This window comes from Arachis duranensis, chromosome 6 (assembly GCF_000817695.3).
Source record: "Arachis duranensis cultivar V14167 chromosome 6, aradu.V14167.gnm2.J7QH, whole genome shotgun sequence".
In the NCBI taxonomy this organism is placed as follows: Eukaryota; Viridiplantae; Streptophyta; class Magnoliopsida; order Fabales; family Fabaceae; genus Arachis; species Arachis duranensis.
This window is the reverse complement of record NC_029777.3, coordinates 110,400,096-110,412,791: the sequence shown is the minus strand read 5'-3', so window position 1 is coordinate 110,412,791 and position 12,696 is coordinate 110,400,096. Positions and strand designations below refer to the sequence as shown.

Genomic DNA, 12,696 nt, shown 5'->3' with positions numbered 1-12,696 from the left:
TCGATTGGTAAGATTGTGAACATGATAGAGGTTGCAAATAAGATTCTCTATAGATATATATGTTATATACTTATATATAAATATATTTTAAGTATACGTAAAAATATTTGAAGCAGTCAAAAATTTTAATAAAAAATTATATAATAATATTTATATTAAAATAAAATTTATAAATATAATTATTTTTAAGTTTATTACTAATATAAAAATAAAATAAATAACTATATAAACAAATATTATGGAATACTTTAGAAATTTTATAATTAAAATTGCAAAATAAATAACTATATAGAAAAAAAATAATTTTACTATTAACAAATTTTAATATTAAAATTATAAAATCTAGTTGAAGGTTGTGGTAGGCTTAGAGAAGGGGGTTAAATCTATACTTTCTTTTTAAAGTTGCTGTTATAACCTTTTAACTCAAACTTTCAATTCTGATTCTGTTTGTACTTAGCAGCAGAAATTTATGAGACAATTTATTTTTATCTCATGAATATTAGAAAATAGAACACAGCAGAGAAGAGAAAAGCTAACACTAGCATATATCCTGGTTCGGTTGCCTTGTGCTATGTAACCTACGTCCAGTCTCCTCCACAACAATGGAGAAATTTTCACTATAGTTAAAAGTATTACATACACCAATTTCACACTCAAGTTCTAACCTAACTTGACATTGGCTATGCTAACACCTAACTATTCACTCTTAGTGCTAACCCAACTAAGAAAGTGATACCTAACAGGTACAAGATACAAGACACTTAACCAACCTAAAAAAATCAGAAAATAACTCTAGGTTTTTCTCTAAAGTGTATCAGTCAACCTTTTTTCACTCATGGCTTTTACTTGAGTTTTCTCACAATGTCTTTTCTCACAAAAAATTACAGAAAGATAAACATAGAAAAGTACATCACAGTCTGTAAAACATGAAGGAGATTGACTTCATCAACAGCCTCTTCACTATGCGCAAAACCAGATTTGCAAACCTCAGATACAGTTCTTCAGTATTGGTCGAATGCTTCTTTGAAAGAAAGCATTATCCAAGTAGAGGAACTTCTTCTCAGAACTTAACTCCCCAAACTCTGGTTTTCTCTCATTGGTTCTGAATGAGCAGAAAGCCTTCTTTTATCTCCTTGCATGTTGCTTGGTTGCTCTTTCTAGGTCAATTTCTTGAACCTTGAGTTTCACCAACTCACTGTCTCACTTTTTCCCATTAATTCTCACAATGGAAACTTTGTTTCTGACCTTCCTTGGTTGACCGAAAGCCACTTTAACAACAGAAAATATTTCTTCAATGGTAAATCCAGATCTTGACCATTGAAATTTGGTCCCCAATACATATTCTCAGTCGTTGATGCACAACAGTGATGAACAGAAATTCTCTTTTCCATATAACCCAAAAGGAGTGGCAGAGAGTTGAAGATAAAGAGAAGAAAGTGTGTTGCATGTAAAAGGAAATGGGTTACCTTTAACCTAAGCTTGATTTGGTTTGAAATGGGTGATTAGACTTTTGAGTTTCAAACTTGGACTTTCTCTTTCTTGCTTCTTTGATGATCACATTAGGGAAGAAGCTTTCTCTTTCTCTTTCTCACTTTTCTGAATTTGTGATTTGACATGATCAGAGAAGAGAAAAACATTGAGTTGGTGAAAGCAAGTGAGATGGATTTGAAATCACTTCGGACCTGGATCTGGTTCTACTCAAATTCAGCCCATTAGTTATCTTACTTTGATTTCTTTGGGCTTTCCTTGCTTTGTAGCCCGCCAACCTTATTTATTGATTTCAATCAGTTTGGGCTGCTTGCTTTTATATTAGGTTGTTGCAATATTGAGTTTTGGCTTGCAACACTAAATAATTAGTAATATGCAATTATAATTAATCAATACTAATTATTTATTTTGTCTAAAAATAATATTTGTCATCACTAATTAAATTTATTAATTTCTTAACTCAACACTAGTTGATAATGAGAATAAAAAATAATAATGAGAATACTATTTTAATTTGTATAAATAATCTAATAAAATTTTTAATTTGTAAAAGTCCATTAAAATTAAAGTCTAAGATGTTATTGTAAAATAAATAATTATATAAATAATAAAATTAATTTTATTATAACTAATTCTAACATTAAAATTGTAAAATTTTATTGATAATGAGAAAATGAGACTTAAACCAATTAAAATATATATGTTTTTTGTATTAATACTAATAATTTATTTATAAAAATTTTAGAGAGATTACAATTTTTTGTTGTTTAAGTTAAGTTCTGTTCTAGTTAAAAGAGAGCAAAGTAGATTAAGTACAAAGAAATTACATTAGCAAAATATTAATATAATAAAAACAAAATTATTAAATTAATTAATAAATTTTATTGAACGCAAAAAATATTTATTTATTTATTTGTTGATTATTATTTGCGTTTTATGTATGCCCTAATAAATAACTGCATGCATGCAAAGAATTTTTTTTATATGAAAATAGTATATAGGGTGTGAGTGTGAGGGGTGAATTATTTGCAATTTAATTTTCTCGTGTTGGAGAAGACAACACCGACGACAGGTACAGCTTTCGGTACACGTGGGACCCTTCGATTAATTTCTAATAAAAAATATAAAAATAAATAATTTTTAAATATCTAAAATTTATTTTAAAAAATAAATTAAACAAAAATTATTTTATATATAATAAATACTATAGAATTGGCCATATATTAAATAAGATGAAGGCCAGAAGAAATTAGAGGAAGGTGATGATCGCTTTGAATAATTAATTAACAGGACGTTAAAGATTTAAATCTTTTTTTTCTGCAATTATTGAACCCTTGGTTATTTTTGTTGTATTGTTTTTTTTTCTTTTACTTTAATTTTTTAAAAAGTTTTTTAAAATTTTCTACTAGTTAATTTAATTTAATTTATTTCCTTTCAATAAGAAAAAATTAAGTTAAATTAAATATTAAAATTATTTTTCACTTTTCACTTCTTTTATTCAATGAAGTTTCTATTTTTGGATAGAAAGAAAAATACTGATACAATAATAATATCTAAGGAAGTCTTGAATATTGATAATTTATAAAAATTGTTACTATATTTGGTTAATTGCGTTTTCAATAATTTTTATAATTACTATATTATTAATATTTTTATAATTAAATCCCAATGAACTAAGTTCATTGTTTTTTTTTTGTTGCAACCTTTTTGAGATTGGAAACAAAAAGAAAAAAAAAGTTTCAAACTTAAGATTTAAGAAATAATTGCACGTATTGATAAATAATTTCATTCAAATACGTAAGGTAAACTTTTTTCCTTTCTTGCTATAAGCACACATTAACTTCGTTGTACACAACTACTGTGGAAACTATGTTCATGATAATAAAACAATATTGTTAATTTTTTTATTAATTAATAGCAATTATACAACATGACAACTTGATAATTATAATTGGAACGAAGTCGACAATAAACATCATTATAAAGATACTTTTTATATATAAACATATTTATACTAAACTTTTTCTTAAAATAGTTTACAAATGTCTCTTACACTGCTTGAAAGGCAATGTAATTCAAACTATAAGTCTTTTTTTTTCTTTTAAAAAAATAAATTAAAATCATTATTTTATACTGTAAAGAAATTAAAGTTGCTCAACTTGCCAACTAAATCATACTCGGTTCTTGTCTGTGATTGGTGCATGATTTGCGTATATGAACAAGTTTAGTTTATTTCAATATTTCTATACAAGAATTAATTAGCCAATTACAATTACCCTACATATATAACCACTATTTTATATATAAATAACAAATTAATTAGGTGTATAAGTGTGATATTCTATATTTTTATTTGCAAAAAAGGAGACATTGTATTTCATATCAAAGTTTAATATTATTCGATATACTGATTTTTTTTTTTTTGAGGTATTGTTCGATATTTTGTCTAATAATTATTTAACATGAACTATTTGAACATTACCTATCACCAATACATGTTAATGTGTGGTAATACTCTCAAAGAAAATAATTAAATAAATTATCAACTTCAACATTAAGAAAGAATAAAGTATAGTATTTTTTTCTTACCAGTCGATGGCTAGCTAGGTTTGTTTAGTTAATTGAAAATTTTAAAAAATTTATGCTCAAAATAATGATTATTATTGAACCTTATTAAGTAGTGTTGGTTAAGATATAAAGTTTAATTTTAACGTATAACAGTTGTAAAATGTTTTACGCAATCTTTTTGTCTATTTATAATTTCCAGTAATTAACCGCGCTTTTAGGTTAAATAAAATAATAAAATACAACATATTCTTTCGTTTTCCCAATAACAGTCTCAAAAAGGTAATAATAACAAATAAACTAAGATATTTTCATAATATGAAAAACTATATAAATAAATAAAATACCTTCATAAAAAGATTAATTAATATATACTTTTGTTTTCTTAAAACTATGTCATTATTAGAGATAATACTAGAATTAAAAGTTAATACTATCCTAATATTAAACAAAACAACTCTAAAATATATACATAAGATAATCAGGAGTTTTTAGCAAAAAGTAAAAATTATAACTAAATTTGTTACCAAAATAGTATATATTATTAAAAAAATTTTAAGTGTATCAGTATATTGGTTGGTGTTTTAGTAATTTTTAATTATTAATCTTAATTATAAAAAATATATATAGTAAAGTGATAACTAGGTCTCTGAAGATTTTGATTTCGGACTAATTAATCCCTAAAGAAATAAAAGACTAAATCCCCATTTTAGTCCCTGAGATTCATGCAATTACTCATTTTGGTCTTCGAAATTCAAAATTACCTATACTGGTCTTCTAGATTTAAGTTTGGGCATCAGTATGGTCCCTTGACTCTTTCCGGTGATGATTAGGCAAATGAAGTGCTGAGATGATACCCTTCCTATCATGTTGGACGCTGTAACGGCTAGTTGACATGGCGAGAGTTGTATTTGTATCCAATTTAGTCCCTGAAACCCTAATTATCTTATTATTTATCTGAGTTATAATGACAAAGTTTTAATAAGGGAAACTAAATTAGATACAAATACAACCCTCGCCATATTAATTAGCTGTTACAGCGTCCAACGTGATAGGAAGGGTGTCATCTCAGCACTCCATTTGCCTAATCATCACCGGAAAGAGTCGAGAGACCGTATTTGTGCCAAAACTTGAATCTGGAAAACCAGTATAGATAATTTTGAATTTCGAGAACAAAAATGAGTAATGGCGTGAATCTCAAGGATCAAAATTGGGATTTAGTCGAAATGTAAGTACAAATTTGGTTCTTCACGATAATAAACGGTGGATAGATGATGTCTTTCTATCAATTCATCAACTAAAACTTAACGGTGATACTTATATGTATTGTTAATTACTCTGACATGTCTATCTATAAAAGATAGTCATGTAGATAACAATTTTTGAAATCGAATTTTATTTATTTTGATAGGATTTGTGATAAATATAGAGCAGTTGATAAATGGTATATAAAAACTCAAAAGATAATAAATGTTTTACTGTCTAAAACTACATCGTTTTCCTGTAACAATAATGAGACATGCACTATTATAAATAATGAAATACATGAACAATTTCGTTTTGTTTTATACTATTCATTGACAGAAAAATATACATATGTGATATGTATCTTGTAGAATCTAATTAATATATTTTTTTCATCAAAAAATTAATTAGTCCAAAATTAACATTTTCAAAAATCTAATTATCACTTTATTCAAATATATATAAATAAGATTAATAATTAAAATTTATTAAAATACTAATATACTTAAAAATTTATCTATGTTATTATTCATGATGTCTTTAAAATTTTGTTTTCTTTATCATAAAAGAATTACCTCAATGTTCATTAAAAATTAAGCTTGTCATAATATCAGCCAAATAATTAGCTCACAAAAAGGAAGGGAAAAAAGGAGGAGGAGAATTTGGTCATTACACAATAGGAGTAAGATAATTTTTTGGTAGAGTCACAGAGCGAATAGTCAAAAAGTCAATGGGGGCAAACTCCTCAAAACCCAACCCAACCCGCATAGTGGGGACTTTGCATTATTTATCACAATATATTAATTTCTTTTTTTATTTTTTATTTTTTGGTTTTTCTCTCTCCCAGCGCTTGAATGATTGAAGACCCCAACCTCCCCCACTGACGTGGCTCTCTCTGATTCGTCCATTTACCCTCGTTGGGATTCATACCCAACACACCCCATTCAACAAGTTATTATTAAAAACAAATTAATACAAAGAAATATTTAGCCATGCCTCCCCTTTTTCATTCATTTTAAATGAAACCTCAAATCATTTGTGTCTCAAGTTTTATTGAATTCTTTTTATGCAATTTAACATATATATATATATATTAAAGTCGATCAATTTTTTTTTTGTCATAATTTACTACTACTTATAAAACTCAATTTAATATCATACACAAGGAAGATAAATATTAAATTATATTTATTACTAATTTGCTAAGTATTAATAATAGACGAATTAACATTAACTACACTTGGTTTTAATTATATTTATAATACAATTAAATATTGAAAAATTAATGGCAAGATAATTTATATATGAAAATTAGGGAAATCAATTTTGACATTGTGTATAGGTGTAAAGTTTTTGCAACTATAATTCAATCAAATTATTAAATATATACATGGCCATTTAACCAATATATTTGCATGAAAATCAACCTTATTGACTGAAGTGATAATGTATAATTAGATGAATATTTAAAAACAATATGCATTCAATTAAATTCTAAATTAATTTGACTAAAAAGGAGAACTAAATAATTACTGATGTTCAAATCATTATCTTTTTGCAGTCAATATATCTTAATTAATATAGTTTAAAATTTATACGAATAGCCAATTATATTTTATAATTTATGAAAAATAGCTTGTTATAGTGCTCAATGAAGAAACTTTGTATCGAAATGTAAATATTTAAAATTTTCTATAAAATATTTGAGATAATAAATGATAAAGTAACACCACAATAATATGGTAATATATATAAAAAAAACAAATGTCTGTGAAAAATGATACATAAAATAAACAGTATCCTATGTAGTATTTTTAGGTAGAATTGATCCAGCTGAATTCAAAAAAACTAGTAAAAAAAAATCCCACAGATGTAATTTAGTTGCCACCTCATCATTAAACCCATTCTAATCAAGTTATTGGAATTTGATTTTCACTCTTGGAGCAGAAATTACTTCGAATTAGTTGTGCAACAATCTTTAATTAAAAGTTCAAGTGACGAGAAGATTAGTTGATTGTTGATATAATGATATTTTAGAAATTCAAAATAAAAAAAAAACTTTGAAAAAGAGAGGGAAAAACAATTACTCCTTTTGATTTAAACTAATTATCATTGTAATATTTATACATTAAAAACAATACATTTAGACTTTTTTTATAATTAAATACATAAAAAATAACAAATATATTTTTAATATAAATTTAATTTTTACATATTAATATTGTAAAAAAAATTATATGATTCTGATTAATAAAAACCTGGTGTGTAAGCATGTGAACCAATATACAAAAAGCGTTGCTAAAAAAAAAAAATAGCAGTTACTCTTACACACCTCATTCTCTCTCTTCTCTTTCCTATCTCTGCTTTTATTTTCTCTTCTTTTCTCTCTCTCTCTCTCTCTGAAGAAAGAAGAAAAGAAAGAAGAAAGAAAAATCTGTGTATCTAATCCATTCCATTCCTCCTATCCCTTTCCGCTTCCCAAATTCCCACCATCCACCAATGCAATTCAATGCATCATTCCTAACTTGCCTTCTCTAATTTCAATTTTACAATAATAATTTCACAATACACACTCTCTCTCTTCTTCAATTCAAATGCTGGTAGAAGCAATGGAAACTTCAATAGCAAATGGTGCTGCTAGTGCTGTTACTAATACTGCTTCTGCTGCTTTCACTCATCACCATAATCACCACCACCATAATCTCCACCATAATAATAATAATAATCAGCTTCATCATCAGCAGAGTGGCTTCTACGGTGATAGCAGCGAAGAGGAACTATCGGTGCTTCCTCGCCACACCAAAGTCGTTGTAACTGGCAACAACCGCACCAAATCCGTGCTCGTTGGTCTTCAAGGCGTTGTTAAGAAAGCCGTTGGTTTAGGAGGATGGCACTGGCTGGTACAATTTTGATTTTATTTCTTATTTATGATTTTGTAACAATCAAATTGAGATAGGGTTTTGTTATGGTATTTGGGGAATTTCATGATCCTCAATTTTCGACTTGCGAAATGTACTTCATTTTTCATTTCTGTTTCTATTAATATACAATACAATGTTTGAGTTTTTTATTTTTATTTTTTTTTTTGGGAAGTGATTTTCAGTAATGTCTATCTATTTTGTTGCTCTAGCTTGTTTTATCATTTTAATTTTGATTTTTTTCTTTTTCTTCTTCTTCAATTTTGTTCATTGCGTATTGGTTCTATTGATGTGTGTCAGTTTTTTGGGCTAACGAATGGGATTTTGATATCTTAAATTGGATTTTCTAATAAACAAGATTTTTTTTGTTATTTTAGTTTTTATGTATTGCAATTTGAATTTTTATTTTATTGATTTATGTATGATTTTGACTTCAATTTTTTCAGTCACTACACATTGCATATGATGATTTGTTCATGGATCTGGTGGTTTTTGTTGTCCTCTTTGATGATCACATCCTTGAGGCTTCATTTTCTTGGTTTCTCTGATCCTAGGAGTTCATTTCAATGATCTTCTCTTAGGTTTTGCTTTGGTTGTTTTCCTTTCTCCTTTTTTTCTTAAATGGAAAAATGGGTAAAACTATTTGTTTTCTTTATGCAATGTTTCCTATTATGAAGATCTTTTCTAGTGGATTTTTCCCTCCATTGCATTGATGTTAATGTTTTACTTCAGATTTTTGCGTCTTCCATTCATGCATGTTTTTTATTCAGCTTCTTTTATCTTTATCCTGACCAAAACTTTGAAACAAATTGCTTTAATTATTTATATTCAGTTTTATGATTAATTGAGAGTTATAATATCTTGAATGCAGAAGTATTTCACACCCCAACTTTGATCTGAATCAAATATGAATTGTTTGTTTCTGTGGATTGTGTTTTTATTTATATATTTATTCATTATTCCAAAGCATTAGATGTGTTATAGACTGTTAATTTAATTAATTTAATTATTTACATTTTGCATGATATGAATTTTTTTTATTTTGCAGGTTCTTACAAATGGAATTGAAGTGAAGCTGCAAAGGAATGCACTTAGCGTGATTGAAGCTCCCACAGGAAATGAGGAAGATGACGACCTTGAATTTGAAAATGTGCAGTGGAATGGATCAGATATGGGTAAGTTCTTCAATTTCACAAGTTAATGTTCTTCTTTACTTCTTTCTACATTTTCCCACACTTTTTATTTATTTATTTATTATTTTGGGGCTAACTTTCTGGAGAATTAATTTCTTGTTGGTTCATAAAGTCTTTTTGTAATTTAGCAATGGTCATACTCGTTTTTTATACTGTGGTTATGATTTCTAGCAACTCACACATTTATGCTTTTGTCTTCATATTCAATGTGATATATAAGGGTATTGCTAACAAGTGCATTTAACATTGTAAAAGTGTTAATTTTTTATTAAAAAAATTCTTTTTTTTTTCAATGCATTGAAATTGAAAAGGGTCTATCTAATTTTGTTTTTTGCTTTTATTTTTAGGATTTTGTTAAAAAATTATGAAAATGTATAAATGATATAAGCTCGTTTTTATTTTTTATTTTTCACTTCCTTTTTTTTGGACGAAATCATAAAAGCAAAAATATTAAAAAGAAAACAGAATCCGAATAGAGCTTTACTACTTTTAAATCTTCAACAAGTTCCTTTAGGCTATTGTTAATAAAACCAATTTTTTTTTTTTTTATAATTCACACTATTACTAACCCACCCACCACTGAAGGTAGAGTAGAAATTGGAAAAGTGATGAGTGAATTGTAGCATTGGATCCATTTGCGTTGTCTATCCCTTTTGCTTTTGGCTTATATTTTCCTAAAGCTCAATTGTCTTAGCTTCTTTTATTTTGTCCTTTGGCCCCACCCACTATTGCTGATTTTGTTTTCATTATCTTTTGGCCATCTTTGTATTCTCATCAGCATCAGATGACACTCAAAAGTCCCACAAATCGAGGCATAGAACGCATAGATCGTTGGGATCGTCTCACAAGACTATGAGCAGGTCCTTCTCCGGTGATTCACAATCTAAGGGGTCCATTTCAATGCCGCATGGAGGGACGGTACATCAACTTTTACCTTTCTTTCTTTAGTCTCTAATAATAATTGATAGTTACTGCCTCCATTTCAAAATAACTGTCGATTTGGAAAATGTGGTACATTAGAAAAAGCCTTTGTATTTCGACATTTTCTTTGTACAAATTGACCATTGTTTTGAAACGGGTGGAGTAATTGGCTTTCACATTCATTTACATGATAGAGAATTTCTTAGACATTTTCTGTTTGTTGAATGTTAATTTAGAAGGTTGACCTGAGTAAATTGGAGATGGCTGCATTATGGAGATATTGGAGACACTTCAATCTGGTAAATAAATTCATAGACTTGTGTATTTGTTTGCAAGGTGTTTGATTTTAAGGTCGTATGTTTCTATTTTTTTTTCCCTCCTGAAACGCATAAAACGGATTTGCAGGTTGATGCAGTTCCAAACCCATCAAAAGAGCAGCTAGTGGATGTTGTTCAGAGGCATTTCATGTCACAGGTATAGTTTTACAGATTGATGATGGCATCCTTATTTTTATACATGTTCCGCTAGCAATTGTACTAATATGACATGGTTCTTTTTCAAAGGTATTTATAAAGTAAAATTCTCAAATTAGTTATCAAAATAGTACTTTGCCATTTCAAAAGAACTATTTTAGTTTCTTATATTTTGTAATTCATCAATTAAATATGTACCAACTCAGTTATATATGCATAATTTGCCTAATTTTGATCAGAGATATGTTTTTTGTAATTTATTTTTATCTAGTATTTTGAATATATACACATTTCTGCACCTATTAACGACATTCTTTTTTTATGAAGCAACAGGGGTTATTTTTATTGATATTTGTAATTTTAGAACTATTTTGAGCTTCATCTGAAATCATGTCTCTATTTTTGAAGCAAATGGACGAATTGCAAGTGATTATGGGATTTGTCCAAGCTGCAAAGAGGCTTAAGACAGTGTGCAAATGAGATTGAACCGAAGAATGAAAAAAATATGAAGATATTTTCTCAAGTGATATTATCTATGACTCTTAATCCTAACATTTTTAATGGTATGCTAATATGAAAATCCACTTCTCTTTAATTTAGTATTCTGTAACATATTCTTAACTTTGGTTTCAGTCTTTTTGATCAAAGTTAAGCAATGTTATTAGGTTAGTTGTTATATGATGATGAGGTTTATAGTGTTATAGAGTTTCTTACTCTTTTGTAGCCCCTAGTGTAAGTGTTTGTGTAGATATGCTACCTTGAGACTCTTAAGAGAAGCTTCTTTGGCTTCCATTTTTAGTTTTTTTTCCCCCTCCCCTTCTAAACTTTGATTAAATGTAAGCTGACCTGGGAAGTGGGTCTCCTTTGACTTTTTAGTTAATGTATATAATTTCTCCTTCTAACTTTGATTATTATTCTTGTAATTTTTTATTTTTTGCTAGATTAAATTTTTGGGTCTTCTTTTTTTTTTTGGATAGGTTAAGTGTCTTGTGTGTGTGCTTTGAATTGGTGTTGAAGCAAATCCAAAAGACAAATTTGATGTTGTTGAAAGTAGTGCTTCATGAATAAAAATTGGGAAGTGATTTGTATTTTCAACTCCAAAAGATATGAATATTATTCTAAGAAATATCATATACCAAATAAAAATTTGGTTATGGTTATTCTATTTTTTGGTTTTTTACTGTATCTTTCAATCCATTAAATTAATGGCTAATTTGTTGTGAATTTAAATTTTATTTAAGAGTCTATCATTAATAGATTCTTACATATACAAGTTAAGATTCAAATTTTTCATACATGTTTATGCAAAAATTTAAATAAATTAAAAAAATTATTGTTTGAGAGGACATGTTAAAAAGATAATCATTTATGTAATTTTTTTTATTAGTTTAAATTTCTGAAAGGAGTAATTTTTTATGAGACAAATGAACCTTTACTTTTTATATCACAATTATAGTTTAGATTTTAAATATTGAAACTAAAATTTGATGAGGTTTTCAAAAGAGAAACATTATATAATTTGATTAACACATATTAAGCAAAAAGACCAAGAAGCACTTGATTAACTAATTTATTACAGTACTTAAAAAAAATAAAGTTTTTTGTTTCATTAGATTTTCTTTCAAAATTTGGTTAGTTTGGATAAAGCATATAATTACTGCAGTGTGATAAACATAAGGAATGCTTTTCATGGTACTAGTAATTGCTATTGCTAAGTAGTTTCTATTGTCGGAGAAACAAATAGTTGTCGGGAATAAACAAAAATCTTGGTCATCTCTTTGATCTAATTGGACAATAATAAAGGCAAATTACTACTACTACTACTAGCAATAAGGAAACAACAAAATTCAAAAGTATATAGCACCGAATCCACTTTAATATTCCAACTAATTA

The 12,696-nt window shown here is 27.3% G+C and overlaps 1 protein-coding gene across 2 annotated transcripts; it reads left to right on the top strand.

Moving 5' to 3' along the window:
* The first annotated feature begins 7,612 nt into the window (after positions 1 to 7,612).
* LOC107495972 (uncharacterized) lies at positions 7,613 to 11,714 on the top strand. Of its 2 annotated transcripts, none has more exons than XM_016117172.3 (6): positions 7,613 to 8,198; positions 9,265 to 9,391; positions 10,188 to 10,327; positions 10,570 to 10,629; positions 10,736 to 10,804; positions 11,212 to 11,714. In XM_016117172.3, the coding sequence occupies exons 1-6, from the start codon at positions 7,893 to 7,895 to the stop codon at positions 11,281 to 11,283; spliced, it is 774 nt and encodes a 257-aa protein (XP_015972658.1). In that variant the 5' UTR covers positions 7,613 to 7,892; the 3' UTR covers positions 11,284 to 11,714. The 2 variants fall into 2 exon arrangements, with proteins under 2 accessions (XP_015972658.1, XP_015972657.1); XM_016117171.3 differs by having other exon boundaries at positions 7,614 to 8,198; positions 10,567 to 10,629.
* Positions 11,715 to 12,696: the final 982 nt, after the last annotated feature.